We start from the raw sequence: 23,172 nt of genomic DNA, 5'->3' as shown, positions 1-23,172 counted from the left end.
GATTTTGATTGTTAAGTTTAACTAAATTATAATTTGTTTAATCCATTTTAACTATGGGAATTGTTATTGACATTTTAAAATTCTCATTTTACACTTCAAACTTTCTATATTTAGAAAGAAAAATACACTTGTTAGTAGGGTAGAAAGTAATTTTTGGAGTGCCAATAACACTTCTCTTAACTAATGTTATTAAAATTTTAGTACTTAACAGAAAAATATGCAAGTGGCTTTACCATACTGGTGGAAAGGTGTTGAACTATTGCATGACGACATAGGTTCAAACCCCACTGGTCGCTAATCTGACAAAAATTTTAACAAATAAAAAAACTGAAAAAATAGAATTCATCTAATTATTGAATAACGTTAGATGACTAAAATAAAAATTCCGTAATCGAAAATATAGGAAGAGAGTACAAATGAGAAGGTTGTTTGGCGCTGTCTAACAAAAGAAACTTTCTATAAAATTAAAATCAGAAAACAAATAAAAAAATAAAAATAAAAGGTTCAAATATCGTTAGTAGCTAATCTAACAAAAAATTTAACAAATAAAAAAACTGAAAAATAGAATTCGTCTAATTATTGAATAACGTTAGATAACTAAAATAAAAATCTGTGCTCGAAAATATAGAAAGAGGGTACAAACGAGAAAATTTAACAAATAAAAAAACTGAAAAATAGAATTCGTCTAATTATTGAATAACGTTAGATAACTAAAATAAAAATCTGTGCTCGAAAATATAGAAAGAGGGTACAAACGAGAAGGTTGTTTGACGTTTGTCATAACAAAAGAAACTTTCTATAAAATTAAAATCAGAAAACAAATAAAAAAAAGAAAAAAAAAAGTTGATAATCCCAGATCTAGGAGCAGCTTTTGATTATAAATAGGGCACGAGTAAGGCATTCGAACTCGCTCCGCTCTCTTCTCTGCTAACAAATACTGATAGGGAAGAAGAAGTGAACCCCCCAAAAGAAAGAACCAGTCTTCTCTATCCCTCCGAAAGGTACGAGTACCCGTTCTTTCATTTACTCCCTCCTCTTATTCTGCCTCTCTCGTCCAGTATCGCTCTCTCTCAGTAGATTTCCAATTGTTTTGCCATGCCAACGTGATCTAGAACCCTCGTGCTTCCCACCCATTTTGCTGTTTCTTTCCTTTTTTTTTTCTTCAAAGATTTGATCTTTGTCTTCTTGTCTTAGGCTGAGATCCGTACTGGTTAGTGTCCATTTCTGTGATTCTGTGGTGGGTTTTGCTTAAATTTTGAATTTTTTGGATACCCTTTTGGTTTGATTGAGTGAACGAATTGCTGGCACTGGGATTTTGGGGTTTGTGGATTTTGGGTTGCGGATCTGAGTGTGTTGTGGTGTTTGAATCCGTAGATCTGCTATCGGGTTTTTGGGTTTTGCAGTAGATCTCTGTTTCTGAGCGGTTAAGATTTTCTTTAGGATAAGGCCAAAAAATATGGATTTTGTTTAGTGGTTCAGATGAATTCCATTCTTTTAAGATTGGATCTAGAAGTGAGAGCATTTCTCTTTGAACCATTTCTACACTATACTGCGATTTGAAGATGAAATTGCCTGCTTTAAACATTAGATCTATAAGTACAAAGATTTTGTGTTTAAGGTCGTGCTTTCTCTGATCTATGATTGGATTTGATAAAGACATTCATTCTCTGAGCTTCTTATTGTCTCAAATTTATTTAAGTTCTGTTCTGATTTTGTTACATAACTCTAAATAATTACACTTTTGTGAATCTGTTGTGTTTCTTAATTTTATGGGGGTATAAACTTAATAGTACTTAAATTAAAATGAAGAAGTGTTTTAACTTTGCTTTGTTGAATGATTGGTATGATTGGACTTTAGATCAATGAGTTGATGAGTTTGAATTATGCAAGCCGAAGTTTCTTGTTATTGGGCATCATGGATAAATCTCCGAGCTTTTATGCATAATATATGTTGTCCTAGTTGTTGATTAAGTCAGCTAAACTTTGTTACATCTTGATCTTATCGAACAGAGAAATGGCGTCTCACATTGTTGGATATCCCCGTATGGGCCCTAAGAGAGAGCTCAAGTTTGCTCTTGAATCTTTCTGGGATGGCAAGAGCAGTGCTGAGGACTTGCAGAAGGTGTCTGCTGATCTCAGATCTTCCATCTGGAAGCAGATGGCTGATGCCGGGATCAAGCACATTCCCAGCAACACCTTCTCATACTACGATCAGGTGCTTGACACCACCGCATTGCTTGGGGCTGTCCCACCAAGATATGGGTGGAACGGCGGTGAGATTGGATTCGATACATACTTCTCCATGGCCAGAGGAAATGCCTCAGTTCCTGCTATGGAAATGACCAAGTGGTTTGATACCAACTAGTAAGTGAACCATCTCTGAGCATTTTGTGGATTCGAAGCTTCCAAGTAGCATGAATTGATAGTCTTATACTAACTTTAACTGATGTATTAAAACAGCCATTTCATTGTCCCTGAGTTGGGCCCTGATGTGAACTTCTCTTATGCTTCTCACAAGGCTGTTGAAGAATACAAGGAGGCTAAGGCGGTATGTATTTGTTTTTATACTCTTTTTAATTTGAGTGTTTGAGATGGGTGTTAATTAGAATGGTAAAAGGAGAAACTTAATATCTTGGTTGTAGCATTATTTTTTAAGAGTGTTTGACATGCTTAGGGTTGTATGTTTTTGTACTATTGGTTTTGTTCTTTTTTTGTTTATTCGGTCATAGAATTAAAACTTAGAAGCTACATTTCACCGCATGCCACTTGAGCTAAACTTGTTTGCCATGGTGGTTTTGCTTCACTTTATCTATATGTACACATATCTAAAGGAACATCCTATTTAATCGATCCCACAAATATGATTCAACAATTTTGTTTTTATATATGTATGACACACATGGGCGGATAATCACATGGTACACACACATGCATATCTGAAAGGGCAATCCTTGCTGGGGGACCCGATTAGCAATGGTGCAACTTATCCTACTAGCTATCTTTATTCAAGTTATGTGTTGATGTATTTCAATCTCTCTTATGCAGCTTGGAGTGGATACTGTCCCAGTCCTTGTTGGCCCAGTGTCATACTTGTTGCTGTCCAAGCCAGCCAAGGGTGTTGAGAAGACCTTTTCTCTTCTCTCTCTTCTTCCTAAAATTCTTCCTATCTATAAGTAAGATACCTTGGTTTCTTTTTATGTATCGTATATATTTCTTTTTTATTTTGTTAAGTTGAAGTATTCACATTATTGTTCCAATTATGATTGTCTCTTCAGGGAAGTTGTATCTGAGCTTAAGGCAGCTGGAGCTTCATGGATTCAATTTGATGAGCCCACACTTGTTTTGGATCTTGAATCCGACAAGTTGCAAGCATTCACTGGTGCCTACTCTGAACTGGAGTCAGCTTTATCTGGCTTGAATGTTCTTATTGAGACCTACTTTGCTGATGTTCCTGCTGCGGCATTCAAGACCCTCACTAGCTTGAAGGGTGTCACCGCTTATGGTTTTGATTTGGTCCGTGGTACCAAGACCCTGGATTTGATTAAGAGCAAATTCCCCAAGGGAAAGTACCTCTTTGCCGGTGTGGTTGATGGAAGGAACATCTGGGCTAATGATCTTTGTGCCTCTCTAAGCACATTGGAGACCCTTGAAGGCATTGTTGGAAAAGGTATTCAGTTTTTTTTCTGCAGTTCTTTGTGAAGTAATTTCGTTTTTTAAAACTTGTATATCATTAATTGTTTGTCTGTGCAGATAAACTTGTTGTCTCCACCTCCACCTCTCTTCTTCACACTGCTGTTGACCTTGTCAATGAGACCAAGCTCGACCAGGAAATTAAGTCATGGTTGGCTTTTGCTGCCCAGAAAATTATTGAAGTTAATGCTTTGGCCAAGGCCTTGGCTGGTCACAAGGATGAGGTAAAACCTTTGGTTGTTTTTTGGTCTGTTATAGGTCATAGTCATAAAGTTGGAGTAGTGGGCAGTCTAACATGAGCTGCATTTTGGAGTTTGAGTTTGTTCGATTCAGCATTGGTTTCTCACGGTTTGATTAATTTTTCTTTTCTTCTTGTGTGGTATTGTAACATGATAAGAACTCACCTTTTCGGTTTTTGTCATCAGGCATTTTTCTCTGCTAATGCCGCTGCCCAGGCTTCAAGGAAGTCCTCCCCAAGGGTGACCAATGAGGCTGTTCAGAAGGCTGTGAGTGCTTCATTTTCCATTCATGTGCCTTTCAAATTGACATGTGGCTAAAAATGGTTTGGTACTTTGAGTTGACCATTTCTTTTTCTTCTCAGGCTGCTGCTTTGAAGGATTCTGACCACCGTCGTGCTACCAATGTTAGTGCTAGACTCGATGCTCAACAGAAGAAGCTTAACCTTCCAATTCTCCCAACCACCACCATTGGATCGTTCCCTCAGACCATTGAACTCAGGAGGGTTCGCCGTGAGTACAAGGCCAAGAAGTGAGTGAAGTTAATTGTTCCTTAGTGTTTTTAAAAAATTGTGAAATTATCACAATTTTATTAATAATGCATGAGTAAACGTGCTGATGGTTCTTATCACAGGATTTCTGAGGAGGAATATGTCAAGGCCATCAAGGAAGAAATTAATAAGGTTGTTAAACTTCAGGAAGAGCTAGACATTGATGTCCTTGTTCATGGAGAGCCTGAGGTAAGCTTTCATATATAAATGTCTTGTTCATTTTTTCAGTCCTTTATACTTGTTCCTTCAATTCATTATTGGTTATTCTCATTGCAGAGGAACGATATGGTTGAGTACTTCGGAGAGCAATTGTCTGGCTTTGCCTTTACCGCCAATGGGTGGGTGCAATCATATGGATCTCGATGTGTGAAGCCACCAATCATCTACGGTGATGTGAGCCGCCCCAAGCCTATGACTGTATTCTGGTCATGTGCTGCTCAGAGCATGACTGCCCGCCCAATGAAGGGTATGCTTACCGGCCCCGTCACCATCCTGAACTGGTCGTTCGTCAGAAATGACCAACCCAGATTCGAGACCACCTTTCAGATTGCTTTGGCCATCAAGGATGAAGTGGAGGATCTTGAGAAGGCTGGTATCAGTGTTATTCAGATCGATGAGGCTGCTTTGAGAGAGGGATTGCCTCTAAGGAAGTCTGAACATGCTTTCTACTTGGATTGGGCTGTGCACTCCTTCAGGATCACCAACAGTGGTGTCCAGGACACTACCCAGGTATTATTCCGCCTCAATATTCGCTTCAATTCTACTCATTATGTTTATCTTCTTTTCTCCTGTGCAATTTTCCTAACTGGTTTTGTTTTAAAACCTGCAGATTCACACTCACATGTGCTACTCCAACTTCAACGACATCATCCACTCAATCATCGACATGGACGCTGATGTGATCACCATTGAGAACTCTCGTTCCGATGAGAAGCTCCTGTCAGTCTTCCGTGAGGGAGTCAAGTACGGTGCTGGAATCGGCCCTGGTGTGTATGACATCCACTCTCCAAGAATACCATCAACCGACGAGATTGCTGACCGGATCAACAAGATGCTTGCAGTGCTGGAGACCAACATCTTGTGGGTGAACCCCGACTGTGGGCTCAAGACCCGCAAGTACCCAGAAGTGAAGCCGGCGCTCAGCAACATGGTTGCTGCCGCCAAGCTCCTCCGCACCCAGCTCGCCAGTGCCAAGTGAATCGTTTGAGAGGAAGGGAGGGTTGAATCCTCACGTTCTATTGCGATCAAATGGATGAGAAATCATGTTTTTATTGGTTTAATAACTGTGTGATGAAATATTTAGTAGGGTTTTTAATGCGGAGGGCATTTTATCTTTTATTTTTGTTTGTTTATTTTTCCTTTATATTTTGTATTTTTGAGGCTGTGCCTACTGTTATTTTCAAAGACACCAATTTGATTGGTGTACTTCAATCGATGATAAATGAAGAAATGGTCATCTACCAATTTGTCTTAACGCTTTGTATACTTAATCAATGATAAATGAAGAAATGGTCATTTACCAATTTGTCCAATGTACGTTTTAATGGTTTGTTTGGAAGTGTATTTAAAATGGCTAAAAATGTTTTTAGTGAAGATGTTATTGGGATTCTCAAAAACATAAATGTTTCTTGTAAGAAGCATCAGTTATGTGTTTTTTGTAAGAAGTTAGCAGTTCAAGTGATTTTTTTTCTTCAAAATTTACTTGTATTTTTACTAATATTGACTAAAAAAAAGAACATTTTAACAAAAAAACTTTCAATAATTTAAAAGCAATATCCAACGAGCTCTAAGTTGACAAGAACAAAACACTTAAATTTGATTTTTTTTATATTCTGTATAGATTAATTAGTGTAAGATCATTTTTTATGGTTATGCAAAAATTATATATTGGTCCTAATCATGGAGAAATTTTTTAAAGTATTCCTGGCACCTATGCCAAGTGGTGTTCTTCATCTGTACAAATTTAACTAAATTTAGTTAAGTGTCAAATTTCCACTAATGAGAATACCACCTGCCACGAGTGTCCGTACCCTAAAAAGTTCTCCTAATCATGCCTGCTAACAATAATGACAATGTCAACGCACATGTTACTAGGTTAAATTATTACTATTCCCACCTGGACTACTTTCTGGAAATAAAAGAAAATAATTTGATCACATTGGTACTTCACCTAAATTTTCCTTTTCATTACAAGTGTTACTCAAGCTACATTAAAAAGATAGCGGAATGTTTGAACTCGGAATGCAATAGGTTGAAGAATATACTAAAACACATCTACAACTTGCAAAATTATGTTTCAATTGGACACTTATGGTTAATTTCGTATATATATTTACGTATTATGACATCCAGAATATCACCGTTTTCTTAAGCATCATGGTGCAACATGGTAGCAAGACCACGTGCAATTTTATCTCGAAATTGTCCAGTTTGGTAAGAAGACCAAACATGAAACATAACACCAACTTTGCACCGGACCAGGTGGGTTTGGTTTGGAGTTTCAGAAACAAGCAAGGTGAGGAAAAAGGACAAGGATTGTCTGCCCTTTTACGTTAACATTTTATATTACTATTTATTTTTGTCTTATTATCTCTATAAAATAAACAATGTAAAATATTAACGTGGCTTAACCGTGACCACACAAAACAGAAGGGCACGGGAGGGCAGACAATACTTGTCCAAGGAAAAAAGACCACCTAATGAAAATTCTACCATTCGCCGGCGTATTTATACAAAATTTTATAGATACCTAATGGAATCACATCAGAACTCCCTCAACATTACTCAGGGCTTTCTTTGCAAGCTTAAACTTTTCCTTGAGGGCTCTATTGGCTTCCACAATATATTTGATGAAAAACTCGATCCCATGCCGAAGACCTTCGAGCTCCGGGGAAACAGCTACACGCGTGAATATGTTCCATATGAGGCTGTCAGGATACTCAAAGATGGCCTCGAATAGCATCCGGAAATACATTGTCCTTTTTGCTGTTAGCTGCTTAATGTCGACTAGATCTACCGTCTTCAATACTGCAAGGGAGAGGGTGAAAGAGGCTACCATCTCTGCTACGAATTTTGCTAGGTGCATTGACCCGGTAAGCGGCATCGACTCCAGATCTTTGAAGTGGTCCCAAAGGCAAAACTGCGGAGGAATGGAAAATATTTATGACATAAACGTTAAACGAAACAAAAATTGTTGTAATGGAATAAGCAGCAATAGAAAGCTAATATCTAATCGGGATTCTGCATTTCTCATTAAAATCAATCCATCCATGGTTCTGATTTCTGTGGGTGGCGAACCAGGAGAAGATTCTAAAACCATACCATTGAGAACAATACTGTGGAGAATCAAGAACATGACACAACTGAAGATATTACCGGAACGTAAAGGTACAAGTTCCAAATTTTGAAAGCAAAATTTAGATTGTTGCAATCGAGGAGTATTTGGATTGGTGTAAGATCCAAGGCATTCACTCAAGTGATTCAAAGCTGGTATACGGTTTGATATAAGGAATGAGTTGATTCGCCAACCAGCTTACAGCCTTGAACATGCTTTCCAAGTCACATTGGACAGGGAAGACTACTTGGGGTATTCAATTACAAAATCAATTCGTTTTCGAACGTTAAATGCTTCCAAAAACCCTGAACTCTCCCTCCACACTGGCCCCTCAACAATATGTTTCTCAAGCTCACCCTTGGAAGGTTAATGCCACAACCAGGCCAAGCAACATAAATACCCGACAATAGAATGCAAACCAATTGGTGACGTAAGGACCAATTCTAAAAGAACGCAAACTTCAAAAGACTTCACAAGAAATACCTGTAAAGTGAACTTGTGATTTTTGTCATGCTCACACAACTTGGAAGCCAGAGTGGTGTAATACTTGTTAAACACTTTCTCCTGCAAACAACAGTCCACAAGAACCCTGATGATCTCCCTGTCCTGTAAATGGAACACCAGAAAAATAAATTTTCGAAGACAATAAAAGATGACAGAAAAAAGGTATATAAAATTCCAAATCTGATGACACCGACCTGCTTTCCAGGCAAATCCAATCTTAGAAGCTTCTCAAACGCATCAAGATAATCCTCAGCACTCATGATTATACAAAAGATTGCCCTCCTGGCATCTGTGTTCATTCTCTGTGCAGCAGCAATATGCAGCATTTTCTGGGTTACAAGAACCTCTTTGTCTATTGTGTTGGCAACATCTTCGACAGTGTCTGTTGCTGAGGCAATATCCCCAGATAACCACCATTGGCCCTTCTTACTAGAATCAAGAAGTTTGCTCCATTTAAGCCCTCTTATTAAACTGTCTTCTACCCGTAACTGAAAAAAAAAATACAAGGATTGTGAGGTGAATGAAAGCCAGACGAAATCCACAAAATTGTCACTCGAATGACACAATTGTTAACACTGCACTGATCTCTCTCACTAGGACATAGGTTTCATATCGTGAGAGCATTAGCACTGCACTTCTTCAGGTCATCTTGGCGTGCTCATTAAAATCTTTTCATTTTCGTTGGGCCAAGGAAATTCATTAACATTAGTCGGAATATAGTTTAACAACTTAAATGCCTTTCTCTTACCTTTTACTCATCTAACTATAGTAAGCCTTGTATTTATGATAAAAAGACACATGATTGGTTTTACAATTTTAACATTCTTCACGAATAGCCATGAGGCAATAAAAAAGCAGATAAGGGAAACTCATGACAGATTTCCTCATCCTAATATTTCATTAATTTGGAATTCAAGAAGCACTGATAAAGAAAATATAAATGAACTGAAGACCTTTTGTAGCCATTTCTTTATCCTAGTATGCTGTGCAGTATCCTCTTTAGGCCTTTTTTTGTTGTTCTTGATGTCCAATATGGTCTCAAGCATGAATTCCATCTGCAAGTATCAGAAAAGAATTGTCAGATTTTGATGCAAAAGTTAACTCTTAGAGTAAAGATGTCTAACTTACTCTTTTGCCGTTAATATTATCCTGGTTATCTCCACAGGAGGCCTTTAGCTCATTCACTCTATTTTGAACACTTTGAATAAAGTTTTTCATCGCAAGAGGATCATCGGCCCTTATTTTCATTCCACAGCCTGTTCAGTTAATAAGAATTCATGTTAGAAACGATTTGTGATTTCATAAGTTGAATGATGTAAGAGTTACACTACAAAATCATGAAGAATGTTAATCCACTACAATGTTATAAGTTGAACTAGACGTTTTAAACAAATATGAGAGTACGAAATCATGCTTTGTAAAAAATACCAAATGAATGGAGACACAAAAAAAAAAAAAAAGAAAAAAAAAAGAAGAAAGAATGGAGATAACAAACGAAATGCAGAACCATTTGATAGATGAATGCAGGCTTAATATGCATCTTTTGTCAAAACGTTAATAACAAAATGTAACAAATTTTTATTTCGAGGGTCAAGATGTTTTATTATGAAAGGGCTCTTGTTCGGAATGGAGGGAGTAAAGATCTGCAGCTTGCAGATGATACCATATTTTTGCTTTCTGGGATAAGCAGAAATTTTATAATTTACTCAGTGCACGAAACGGAAATCTTGTTGTCGGGGTTAAATTTAACACGTCCCAAACTTTTTTTTTTTTTTACAAAGAAAAAAGAAACAAAATGCAGAAGATTATAGAAGCCAAGGCCACATAAGTAAAAGCATGTGGCAGAAATCCAAAAGTGCTTACTTTGTAAAACTGTCAGGATGGTAGAGACATCAACCTCGGTTAACCGCTTGCTCAAAACAACCAGAAAGTCGTATATCAATTCACTGAAACGTATCACCAGAAGAACAGAAATTAGAAAAGGGTTGACATTCGAGGAAATATTGTAGAACATACTCATTGAAAATAAACTTTGAAAAAAATTAATTTAGTAAAAAAAAATATTTAGTAATGAAAGAACAAATCTTCATGAGGTAGTTTCACCAAAAAGATTAGCTTGCAAAATCATTGCAAATTTATTTTTCTTCTTTTTCACTTATCTTAATAAATAACCAAGCATATAATTGTGCTATGCTACATTAGTCTAGGAGAAAAACAAAAACATTGACAGTTATCTCTTCGTTCATGTAAGTAGGAGCAACTCTATCGTTGAACTATGATGTAAGAGGTACACTACAAGCATTGATGCTAATATCCAGATACACTTATTTTCATTCAAGGGATGCATTCGCAAGGTTCAAAGACTGAAAATTAACCTGTCCAAAATTATAATCTCAAATACAGATTCAGAGTGATATATGTTTTGAGTTAAAACTTTCTACATTAATAGCTTTGAACTCCTTCAAATTCAGTTTTTATTTACGTTTTCTAAAAATTCAGTTATGCATGAGAATTCAGGTTACCTACCTCGAGCAAACTCCAAATATGCATAAATATGAAAGTAAAAGCGTAACATTTCTCAGCGAAATATTGTCTTCTTTGTGGTACTCGTCCTAAAACAGAAAAGAAGATGAATCAGTTTAGTCAAAAGCTTTTTGGATAATTGATCATCAGACTTAAAGAAGTTAGTGGCTCACCTCAAAGGTTTTTGCAAGTGAAGCCAAAAGGTTTGCACCAAAGTCCATTCCTACTAAACAGGCCATGCCTGCCACAAGAGCAGCAAAAACAGCAGCATATCTTCACAACAAAAACCGCATAAACAGGTCAATACACAGATAAGTCGAAACACTAAAACTTAAAAATAAAAGTAAGGATTAGCTTTATATCCAATTATGAGACTAATGAAATCAAAACTTAAGGAACAAACTTCTTCGAATTTGCAAGGATTTAGTATATCATGCCCGGAACAATGGACAGCTTGAATCTGCATGACTCTGGATATGTGCAACTCTAAAAGCTCCAATGAATGAAATAATATTTACTGTCCCCCTAAATATACATTCTGTGCTATATCAAATTTATTCCCATGTTATGCAAAAGGGGAAAGGAAAACAAACGGATTCTACTAAGATTTTATCTGCTAAACTTCTTCAAACGGTAGAAGAGGTTTCAACAAAAATGAGAAATACTCATAACCTACAACAATAATAGAGCAATACCTGTTTACAAATACAGGAGTAAAGAAAATATTTCAGGGATACCAAAAAGTTGGAAGTTTATTTGTTTATCTGTCTTTCATTTGATTCGCTCCACAGAAAAAGCCAATTACCAAAGTCCTACACAATTGTTCTCCCAAGAATTTCTGCAACCTATACTAACCATAGGCCCGAAAACAAATTTTTGATCTCGTTTTTTTTTTTTTTTTACAAGTGATCTTTTTGTCAGCACAGGAAAAGACACAGAGATCAACTGAAGCCCTTATATGCAATAAAAGACATACACAAAATCTATTTTAATGACAAAAAAATTTTACTTAAAGCCCGATGAATAGAAGACTTAAAAGAACACGTTGGTAAAAGAAGATCTTTATGTTGCTGCTAAACAAAACCAATCTCAAGCCAAAAGGTGGAACTACAATTCTCCATGAAGCAAGTTAGACTATACTGGTATGATAGTATCAAACGTTGATTAGTAAAGTAGAAAAACTAAAACTTAACTGTTCATTCCCACGAGGACCGCCAGCACAAGATGATATAACCTCCTCACTGAACATTTGAGAAGCAATGGCACGAGGAATAGAACGAAAAATAGCAGACAGGTCTCCTGTAATAGATTCCACATTAGATTCGGACAACCTATTCAGAAGACCTCTTACGCGTCTACGAATCTGACTATGCTCTTCTGGCTCATTCCCTGCACGAGATCTTAAGTGAGGAGCTACATACTTTTGAGGAGCAACATATTTTTCAGGCGCCTTCATGGGAACCTTTTCTGATGCCATCTCTGCACCACATGACTCCATTTGCTCAGATACATCAACCATCATGTCACCTTCCTTGGCTTCTTCAGATTCCTCTATCAGCTTTCTCTTCTTATTTCTTTTCCTCGATGATTTCTTGGAAGGAAAGTCTTCAATTTCCACCTCTGCACCATCAGTTACTGCCTCCTCTGGAACTCCTCTAGAAGGTAGCTCACCTTCTAGCCTGCCCTCCAATGACTTATCTTTCTTCCGTTTCTTGTGTGACTCGCTATTCTTAGATTTTTGAACAGGTAATGCATCAGCATATATCGTTTCTTCTGTGCCAAATGAATCAACAGGTAAGATCCCTTCAAACAACACATTAAGGCCAAAATCCTCCCCCTTCAATTTCCCATCCTTCACTTTGAGTTTCTTTGCAAGTCTCCTTTCTAATTCCAAATCCTCCTCAGCCCCAATTCTATCCATTTCAAGATACTTTTCAAAATTCGTTTTCGGGGTTCTCTTAGATACCTTTTCTCTTTTAACCGCCTTTGAGGCCTTATGATCATCTCGTTTCAGAAACTCTGCTTTCGCTTCAACTTTCTCTTCCACCGTATTAGATTGAAACCTAGTCTCATTTCGCTCAGAATTAACTCTTTTCGCAGTCAGACCAACAGAATCTTTCTTCTTCTCTACATTTTTCGACTTCAAATCCCTGACATTGGCTTTACCAAGCTTTTGAATATTCTGTTAAATTCATATTATAAATAAAAAACATCACCAAATCCATATATTGCTCAAGGCTTCAAATTTCAGACTATATGAAGAAAAAAAAGACAATTAATTGTGTCAAATAAAATTAAAAATTGAAGACTTGATACCTTATGTCGACTCCACAACTCATGCTTTGTTGCTTTCTTCGCCAACCGAGCTTCCTTTCGCTTCTCTCGTCTCGATTGCACTGTTAGATTAAATATATGCATCAATTAACTCTCTTTTTCTCTCCATCTTCCCCAAATTATCAAACCCTAATCGAAGAACATAGATGAAAAAGCAAAAAAATTGATAGAGAATAAACTTACCCATGATGAAAGACAGCAGGAAGAAGAAGAAGCGGACAGAAAACTGACGGTAGCTACAGTGGGCAGAGAAGATAGGGCGGGAGCGTCGAATGAAAAAGTAGTGGAGTGAGGGAGAGTGAGAGAGGTGAGAGGGCGGCTGGTAAACAGAAAGTTCGACGGAGTTGGATGGCGGGGATAACTGGCGGCGGTCTGAAGGGTACGTTCAGGAATCAGGATTTAGGGTTTAGCGCTTTAGTTCACCGATGTGTCACACGTGTGGCGCCCACAACACTTAATCTTTGTTTTCGTTAAGAACATGAGGTGGAGTAGGTATGGGCAAATACCCATTGGTTATGGGTAACCGCGATTACCTGCTCATTTAAATTAAATGGTTATAATTATGGATAACCGTTTAGATAAATAAACAGTTATGGGTATAACCGTTTACCCGTAAAATTTAAATGGGCGATTATGGGTATTAACCACGGTTATAAACGGGTAATCGTTTACCCATTTATTATATATATGTAAAACTAACACAAACTATATTCTCGATCCAATAATACTTAGCACCCAATAAATTAGCAAGGAGTTCATGGATCATTCTCTTAATAACATTACTACAGGAATGATGATTCTCATCATCAAGGAATTGATCAAATTAATTTAAATTCCTTGCAGGTAACCGTGAAATTGACAGAAATGCTTTGACATAAATGTCTTCTAAATAATTTTTGTAACCCAATAATACTTAGCAAATATTATATTTACCTTCATTGGTAACAATTAAAAATATCGTCTCTAAACTATTATTTCAATTATTGGAATGGTATAAGGACTTAAAAAATTGAAATATGGAAATGTATGATGAATGTACCTATAACGGTGTTTAATTGTCAAAAAAAAATTATGACAATTTTTTTTTTAATTTTCAAGTTGTTAAAAAACATGTAGACGAGTGAAAAAAGGGTAATAGTAAAAAAAAAAGATAAACGGGTTAAAAAGGATAAATGGGTAAACGGGTATTAAACGGTTACGGTTAAATGGGTATGTGGTTATGGGTATGGTTAACCGTTTATAAACGGTTATGGGTATAGGTATAACCGTTGAGGCAATTACTCAACGGGTAAACGATTATGCGAGTATGAACATAAACGGTTATGGGTAAATTAACCGCGGTTACCCGCCCGCTTAACCATTTGCCCATCCCTAGTGTGGAGAGATCATGAAACATCTCATGTTTTTTATTTTTAAATAATAAATTTTGTTAGATTAGATGTTAGATTAACCAATAACGTAATTTGAACTCACACCGTCATGTAAGGGTTCATCACATTTTTCCACCATTTTGGTAAATGCCACTTACAAAGCGTCTCACTTTTGAGAGAAACCTAACATTTATCTTTTATTAATTAAAATTGATAATTTAGAATTACTAGTTCAATTCTTGTAGAAGACAAGTTTGATATTAATTTACTAAAACAATTTTTTTATGTGTTTTAGTTTTAATTCTTTACTTGAGAATTGCAGAATTCGTTTGATGTGAACTAATTCGGCGGTTGAATTTGTATCATCAGACGAGATTAATCCGTGAAGGATCCTCATATAGAACTAATCCGGAGAGAATGTGCATCCCTTATTGGGTAGGGGTGGGCACGGTGCGGTTCCACTCTTAAACTGGAACTAGAACCGAAAAATATTAACAGTTCGATTCGGTGCGGTTCCGTTTAAATTTATTACTAGAACCATACAGTTCAGTTTACATCGGTTCCTATTTGGTTCTTACCGGTTTACGAATCTGAATACTAAATTATTTGAACACCAAATCATCATGCATTCACATACGTCTTTTAAAACGATTATATAAAGTTGCATACAACACAAATCTTTTTTAATACAAATGTCTTTAGCAGTGGCACTAAGTTAACAAAAAGAGACAATTAAAAGAAATATGCGTTGGTCGGTCAGCAAAAAAAAAAAAAATCAAGAACTTAAGCAGCATCGATCTCCTGATATTGGCAGCAGCAACAACAGTAGCAAGCAAAAACATTTGAGGGTGGGTGAGCCCTAATTGGGATGGATTCACTGCTTTGCAACTTGATGAAACTTATTTTTCAATCTATTATAACATGACACGTATATATATATATAATTAACTTATTTATTATTAATAAAACGGTTTGGTTTAGTTCTGACCTGTTCTTGTTATTTCAAAACTGGTTTGAACTGGTCCGGTTTGATTTTTTACTTAAAGTTGACTTTTCCAATCAACGCGGCTCTTTTTTATTTTTTTTTCATACGATTTGATACGGTTTTTCGGTTTGATGGTTTTTATGCTCACCCAATATTGGATGCTTTCTCTGACATGAGATAGAATGAATCTCTCATCTTCTATAAAATTATAAGATTATGTCCTACTTAATAGAAGAAAGAGTGCTTTTCAATGATATTCTATTTCATCTCAAAACAAGATATATATACAACCCTATACAACCACATACAATCCTATCAGAATAAAGGAAAGAATAATTACATCCTAAACTAGGAAACCAAATATGGTAGGAATCCCATAATTATAGGGAACCTAATATAAGTCAACACTCCCCCTCAAGTTGGTGCATAGATGTTGCACATGCCCAACTTGTCTAGAAACTTGGAGAACTTGTCACTAGAAACCGCCTTAGTGAGAATATCTGCTACTTGGTCGTTCGTTCCTATAGGAGGAACCTCAATTACTTTGCTATCTAGCTTTTCTTTAATAAAGAATCTGTCAACCTCTACATGCTTGGTCCTATCATGTTGCACTGGATTATGAGCAATATCACGAGCAGCTTTATTGTCACAAAATAACCTCATCGGCTGACCATGTTTGGCCCCCACATCTTGTAACAGAAACTTGAGCCATAAGAGTTCACAAATACCGAGTGCCATACCTCTAAATTCGGCTTCTGCGCTTGATCTTGATACAACATTCTGCTTCTTGCTTCTCCACGTTACTAGATTTCCCCCAACAAAGGTAAAGTACCCGGATGTCGAGCGCTTATCATCCGTTGATCCTGCCCAGTCAGCATCCGTATAGCACTCAATTCTGAAATGCCCATTTTTTCGAAATAAAACTCCTTTACCAGGGCTTCCTTTCAAGTAACTCAATATTCTCATAACTGCACTCATATGTTGTTATCCTGGATTGTGCATATATTGACTAATTACACTTAAAGCATGAGCAAGATCTGGCCTAGTGTGAGCCAAGTACATCAATATTCCTACTAACCTTTGATACCTCCCTTTATCAACCAGTACTTGGTTCTGATCGATACCCAATTTCATTCATTCGGCCAACGGAGTAGACACCAGTTTGCACGCCGTCATACCGGTTTCTTCCAACAGGTCAAGAACATACTTCATTTGTGATAAAAATATCCCAGACTTTCCTCTCGATACTTCAATCCCAAGGAAATATTTCAAAGAACCAAGATCCTTCATTTCAAATTCTGTGGACAAATATTTTTTCAAGGCTGCTTGCTCAACCGGATCATCACCAGTAACCACCATATCATCCACATATACGATGAGAGCTGTAACATTTCCATTCCGATGTTTCAGGAATAACGTGTGATCCCAATTACTTTGCCTATACCCGAATGCTTTCATGGACTTGGTAAATCTACCAAACCAGGCTCTTGGAGACTGCTTCAACCCATACAATGACTTCTTGAGCCTACATACCTTTTGTTTCCGTATGTCCGGATCACTCCACCCTGGTGGAAGGTCCATGTAAATCTCCTCAGTTAGATCTCCATGGAGGAATGCATTTTTTACATCGAACTGTTGCAAAGGCCAATCTAGATTCGCTGCTAATGACAGTAGAACACGAACTGTATTGATCTTTGCCACTGGTGCGAATGTATCAGTGTAGTCGATGCCATATTTCTGTGTATACCCCTTTGCCACCAATCTTGCCTTAAAGCGGTCTACCGTTCCATCCGCTTTGTATTTCACTGTATAAACCCATTTGCATCCCACAGGTTTCTTTCCGGCTGGCAAGTCAGTTATTTCCCAGGTAGCATTCTTCTTCAACGATCTCAATTCCTCGTTCATTGCATCTTTCCAGCGGGAATCTGCTAAGGCCTCCTGCACACTGTTAGGAATAGATACAGTAGATAATTGATATACAAATGACTTATTTGATTTTGACAAGTGACTGGTAGACACATAATTGTTTAATGGGTATTTCACTCTTGAATCGGAATTTGGCTCACTCACGGAATACTTGTGTTTACACTTAGGATCTGCCTCATAAGTAGGTTTGGGAATACCTCGATTAATACGCTCTGGAAGGTGACGGAGTGGAGGTGCATCCGGTGTAGAAGACGATTGGTTATGAGAATTATCAGAAGGCGAGTTCCAACTTGAACCTGATATAACACCAGGAGAAAAATCCCGTGACACTTGCTGCAGTTGCTGCTCGGTTCCATTCCAACTAGTGGGCTGCTGATCATCATCAAGCCCAAACCTCATGGGACCCGTGGACTGATCATCCACCTGCAATGTTTGCTGCCCTTCGTCAGTGAGCTGCTCAGTGGGCTGATGACCAAAGCAGGGCTGCTGCCCGTGTTCAAATGCCATGGGCTGCTGCAATTCTCTAGGTGCTGTGTATGGCTGCAATTCTCCTGAAGCCGCGTATGGTTGCTCTTCATGCAGCTCATCAAAGCTTAAAACTTTACTATTATCTCGAGTCAGAACTTCACTATTTCGGTACTCCTCCTGAAGTGAGGACGCGGGGGATCCAAAAAACATTTCATTCTCATGGAAACTCACATCCTGAGTAATAAACATTTTTTTACTTGAAGGATGATAACAACGATATCCTTTCTGGGTAGCAGCATAACCCAAAAAAACACAACGAACGGCTCGAGGCTCAAGTTTATTATGCCGTTGAGGAGGATGGAGGTGAACAAAAGCAACACACCCCAAGACCCTTGGGGGAAGATTGGGAGTCGGTGGACTGCTAGTCTGAGATGTGAGAGCCTGAAATGGTGTATGGAAGTTAAGAGTACGAGAAGGAAGACGATTAATAAGATAGGCGGCAGACGTAAGTGCCTCTCCCCAATAATGTAGAGGCAGATGTGCCGCAATGAGTGAAGCACAGACCATTTCTAACAAATGTCTATTTTTACGTTCGGCAACCCCATTCTGTTGAGGAGTATACGGGCACGTGGTCTGATGAACAATACCCTGCAGTTCCAGGAAGGAACGAAGTTCCATATTAACATATTCACCACCATTGTCACTTCGAAGAACCTGGATATTCCTGTTATATTGCACCGCAACCATTTTATGGAACCGTTAAAAGGCCGAACTAACTTCGCTTTTCGACTTTAACAAAAGAACCCAAGTCATTCTGGTACAATCATCAATAAAAGTAACAAACCAATGAGCACCACCAAGAGTAGCTATTTTTTACGGTCCCCAAACATCAGAATGCACAATCATAAAAGGAACGGTACTTTTATTGAAACTGGGAGGAAAATAAGTTCGATGGCTCTTAGCCATTTCACAAACATCACACTTAAACTGAGAAACATCAGTCTTGACAAACAAACTAGGAAATAACTTATGCAGATAACTAAAGGAAGCATGCCCAAGGCGCCTGTGCCACATCCAAATGTCTGACACTTTATTAATATCCCCTTGAGAATCATCAACTGAGAGAGCTTGAGTCAGCAAGCTAGAACTACTGGTGGTCAACTCCAAGTAATAAAGTTTTCCTCTTCTAATACCATAACCAATCGTCTTCCGCGTCCGGATGTCCTTAAAAACACAAAAATGAGGCCAAAAAATAACCAAACAATGTAAGACAAGGGTTATTTGAGCAACGGACAACAAATTATAATTTAAAGAGGGAACCACAAGAACAGTGTCAAGTTTCATGGTATCAGAAAGGGAAACAGTGCCTTCCCCAATAACAGGGACGACATTACCATTAGCAACATTGACCTCGGTTTGGATGGATGTTTTTAGTGATGGAACCTGTTTAGAATCACAAGTCATATGTTCAGTAGCTCCGGAATCAATTATCCATGTATTATTCATAACAGAAGTAGAAGTACTGAGTGCCTTACCATCACTACCTGCCGCAGCAATCATGGCAGATGCTTTGTCCTCTATCTGGTCTAAGTCGTTCTTGGTTTCTGCAACGGAGGCTCGAGATTTGTTCCATCGAGGATCACGGGTCTTATCCCAATTCTCGGGATATCCAATCAGCTCAAAACAGCGACTCTTTGAGTGTCCTGTCATGCCACAGTGTGTGCACTTACCTTGGGGACGATCCCGGCTTGTCTGACTAGGCCGAGTTTGTCCAGGCCAACTTTGTGACCCTTCACGGTTAGACCCAAAAGATGACCCACGGGCCTTTGTTGCCAGGGCATCGAGTTCACTCTTGTCAACCTCCGTCTTCATTGCTTCATTTCGATCGGCTTCTCGACGAACATATGCATAAGAAGCCTGAAGGCCAAGTAGGGGATCCTTCCGTAGCACTTCTCCACACACCTGATCAAACCCATCATCAAGACCACCAAGAAACACATAAACTCGTTGTCTCTCAGTGGATTTCTGGAACACTTTGATGTCGTTTTCACACTCCATAGATACTTTATTAAAGTGATCCAATTCTTGAAAAATCTCAGTCAGCTCCCCAAAATAGGTAGCCAAAGGTCGGCCATTCTGACGAAGACGTGATGCCTTCTGATTCAAGGAATAAATTCTAGCCTCGTCATTCTCATCAAAGTATGCAGCCTTAAGGGAATCCCAAATTTCCTTTGATGTAGACAACCGAATGTACCGTTTCATAATCTCAGGCTTCATGGAAGACAAAAGCCAACTCTTAATTTTTTGATCTTCAGAGAACCAATCATCATATTTAGGATCGTCCACGTTAGGTGCCTTGATAGACCCACGAAGATATCCCATCTTCTTCCATCCAGCAATATGGATTTGAATGAGAGGAGCCCATAAATCATAGTTCTTTTCATCCAAAACCATACCAATATTAAAACTAGAATTCTCTGACTGCACCATAATTGGAGCAGCCACTGGAACAATCTTAGAGCCGGTCCCCTTTTCTTCAGCCATCTCTCTTGTTGTCGGTAGAGCATAAAACCTGCAGAGTTGATGGGATTTTGGAACTTGGGAATTGACTAACAAAACTGGACAGAAACAGGGGCAGCAGCGTTGATGAGACCCTTCAGACAAAACAAGAAGCAACAGTGCAGCATTGATGGGACCCTTCGGACAAAACAGAGGGCAGCAGCAACTTCACAGTTGTTCGCTGCAATAAATCAAGAAACACGGGCAGCAACAACTCCTCTAAGTTGCTCGCTGCAATTTGATCAGGGACACGGCAGGAAAAAAACAGTTAGGGTTCAGTGTTTTTCTTTTCTAACCCGGCTCTGGTGCCAAGAAGAAAGAGTGCTTTTCAATGATATTCTATTTCATCTCAAAACAAGATATATATACAACCCTATACAACCACATACAATCCTATCAGAATAAAGGAAAGAATAATTACATCCTAAACTAGGAAACTAAATATGGTAGGAATCCCATAATTATAGGGAACCTAATATAAGTCAACATTAATTACAGACCAGTTACAAAAATCGACACACCACCATTCTTTAAGATTCGAACACCTTTCTTAACCAGTTTCTCCCTAATCTTTGGGCAACTAATCACGTAACGGGAATAATGACCTATGGCAGAGCTCCTATGGATTTTGCTTTTGAATGAAAATTAACACTGTATTGACCGAAGAAATTTAATATTACTACCAAGAAATTTCAAAATAACAGAATTTTATTTTTTAAAATTTGTGAATTTTTTGTTTAGTTAACCTAAAAAAACAATGAATTTGAATATAAAATTTTTATTTTTAAACTCATACTCATTGAAATTCGGAAATGATACCTATTTATATGGAGTTTTAACTGGAAATTAGAGGTCTCAAAATTCCAAATTTATTTTCTTTATCCAAACATAATCTAAGAGCCTTCGATCATGCATGGCTTATCCATGAACTAATCAGAGGTTAATTATTTGTTACCTCTCAACAAATGTGGTCATTTGATTGTGATCAAAGGTGGGTTAAAATATTTTTAACCCTTTCGGCCTCATATATACTATATATTAAGAGAACACACCTTGTCAACCTTTTTGCCCTTTTTTTTCAATTTTGCCCCTCACTTTTGAATACACAATGTTGAGATGAGGAGGGCAAAATAGTAATTTGCACATTTTGACAAAATGACAATCATATCCCCTTTTCCCTATTTTGCCCTCATTTTTGATACATAATATTTACATAAGGAGGGCAAAATAGTAATTTTGTATCAAAATATTTACATAAGATAAAAATATGCACTTATTAAGAGAAATTGTCTCACCATCATTTTTTCATACAAGTAAGTGAAATTATGATGTTTTTTGGATAGTTTGAATGAATTGAAGCGGTTGCGCTTGAGGAGAACGTGGGAGGAGGTGGACGATTGTTTACACACACAAAGTGTGTACTGTGTACTCTTTGCTAGTTAGAGATTAATCGTACCCTACCTCAAAGCTTCGACCAAAACAAAAATCTAATTTCTAAATACCCTCTGTGAATATACATGTCATTTTCTCATTACGCGGCGAAACAAATGTATTTGGATTTTGGACTAACTTAAAACAAAATACATAATTACGAAATAATAATAATAAAAGAAAATAACTTTTATGCTTAATTTGACCAGGTGCTAATTAACGAAGCCGGCAAAGTTTTTGAATTTGCAAAGACAAGAATTGATCTTGTTGTTCTCTGCGGGACTAGGACCGTTTCACAGATTGCTTCTCCATCCATATGGCGTGTTCTGGCTCTTATGTGAAGCATATAAAATATAGAGAGTATCCATTTAAACCTTGTAATTATCTTTGAATCTATTGAGATTTTACGTATAGAGAATAGTTGATTGTCAAGAAATATATCAACAAAATGACTATCTTATAAGTACTTATTCTCACATCTGAGATTTTAAGTTCGATTTCCTCTTTCATTCGAGGTCTTAGCTAGCTTAATCGTCATGAAAATTGAAACAATTAAAAACAGTTTGTAATAAAAATCAATATTTAATTAATTAGCATTGATTTGCACTAGAATAATACATGCATACTTCTGTGGGACATGCACATATTTTACTATTTGCTAATAACTTATTTTTCACCAAATAAATTTTGTAACCAGAACCATTTAATTTATTAATTTCATTTGAACATCATTCTTACAAAAAATAGTTCGAATCAGAGATCGTGTATCCAAATATATGGAACAAGTAGATGATGTGAGTCCTAAATGACATATTTATGATGAATCGTCTATTTATTTGATCACAGTCTCCAATTTGAATTATTAATTTACTCGTAAATGATAGATTGTGTGCATTCCCCTCGTAAAAGAATAGCATTCTTGTTAGTCTATCCATTAATGGTGGACGTTCAACTTCCGAACAAACCACACACATTATCTTCCCAGCCTTTTTCTTCCATTTTTTAACCTTATATAGTAGTGTACAACATAATAAAGCCGACCATCCTATAACTTACTTTATTAGCACATAGTCTGATGAGCCGACCAAAGGCGGTCTTCCATATTTTTGTCTTTTAATTCGAGGATTTCGACGTTTATTCAACAATTCAAAATGCTATAAATAGATCAGACACGTACATTCCCACACCAAAATACAGATTAGTACACCCAAGTGAGCTAATACAAAGATCAATATCTGTATTATCAAACTAATTACCTCCA

The 23,172-nt window shown here is 37.4% G+C and overlaps 2 protein-coding genes across 4 annotated transcripts; one reads left to right on the top strand and one right to left on the bottom strand.

Moving 5' to 3' along the window:
- The first annotated feature begins 746 nt into the window (after positions 1 to 746).
- Positions 747 to 6,000, top strand: LOC103449328 (5-methyltetrahydropteroyltriglutamate--homocysteine methyltransferase-like). Of its 3 annotated transcripts, none has more exons than XM_008388630.4 (11): positions 747 to 1,001; positions 2,011 to 2,364; positions 2,461 to 2,548; positions 3,046 to 3,173; positions 3,276 to 3,667; positions 3,751 to 3,914; positions 4,116 to 4,196; positions 4,292 to 4,458; positions 4,561 to 4,666; positions 4,754 to 5,206; positions 5,307 to 6,000. In XM_008388630.4, the coding sequence occupies exons 2-11, from the start codon at positions 2,015 to 2,017 to the stop codon at positions 5,673 to 5,675; spliced, it is 2,298 nt and encodes a 765-aa protein (XP_008386852.3). In that variant the 5' UTR covers positions 747 to 1,001; positions 2,011 to 2,014; the 3' UTR covers positions 5,676 to 6,000. The 3 variants fall into 3 exon arrangements, with proteins under 3 accessions (XP_008386852.3, XP_008386853.3, XP_070665511.1); XM_008388631.4 differs by having other exon boundaries at positions 910 to 1,210; XM_070809410.1 differs by lacking the exon at positions 2,461 to 2,548 and having other exon boundaries at positions 910 to 1,001; positions 2,011 to 2,390; positions 2,996 to 3,173.
- Positions 6,001 to 6,993: 993 nt separating this feature from the next.
- Positions 6,994 to 13,624, bottom strand: LOC103449329 (uncharacterized). The gene is made up of 11 exons (XM_008388633.4): positions 13,356 to 13,624; positions 13,155 to 13,234; positions 12,032 to 13,020; positions 11,012 to 11,111; positions 10,842 to 10,927; positions 10,179 to 10,261; positions 9,444 to 9,571; positions 9,269 to 9,370; positions 8,510 to 8,803; positions 8,295 to 8,417; positions 6,994 to 7,616 (listed from the first exon to the last, which is right to left on the bottom strand). Exons 1-11 carry the CDS (start codon positions 13,357 to 13,359, stop codon positions 7,236 to 7,238), a joined length of 2,370 nt encoding a protein of 789 aa, XP_008386855.2. The 5' UTR covers positions 13,360 to 13,624; the 3' UTR covers positions 6,994 to 7,235.
- Positions 13,625 to 23,172: the final 9,548 nt, after the last annotated feature.

The sequence above is a fragment of the Malus domestica genome, chromosome 12, assembly GCF_042453785.1.
Source record: "Malus domestica chromosome 12, GDT2T_hap1".
Classification (NCBI taxonomy): Eukaryota; Viridiplantae; Streptophyta; class Magnoliopsida; order Rosales; family Rosaceae; genus Malus; species Malus domestica.
Note: the sequence above shows the minus strand (reverse complement) of the source record. Positions and strands in the feature narration are given on the sequence as shown.

Coding starts and splice junctions, on each gene's coding strand:
- LOC103449328 (XM_008388630.4), top strand. CDS start 2,015: ATGGCGTCTCACATTGTTGGATATCCCCGTATGGGCCCTAAGAGAGAG. Junction 4,197..4,291: donor ATGAGGCTGTTCAGAAGGCT/GTGAGTGCTTCA, acceptor TTTTCTTCTCAG/GCTGCTGCTTTGAAGGATTC. Junction 4,667..4,753: donor TTGTTCATGGAGAGCCTGAG/GTAAGCTTTCAT, acceptor TTCTCATTGCAG/AGGAACGATATGGTTGAGTA.
- LOC103449329 (XM_008388633.4), bottom strand. Junction 10,928..11,011: donor CACTTGCAAAAACCTTTGAG/GTGAGCCACTAA, acceptor TTTCTGTTTTAG/GACGAGTACCACAAAGAAGA. Junction 7,617..8,294: donor ATCACAAGTTCACTTTACAG/GTATTTCTTGTG, acceptor ATTCCTCCGCAG/TTTTGCCTTTGGGACCACTT.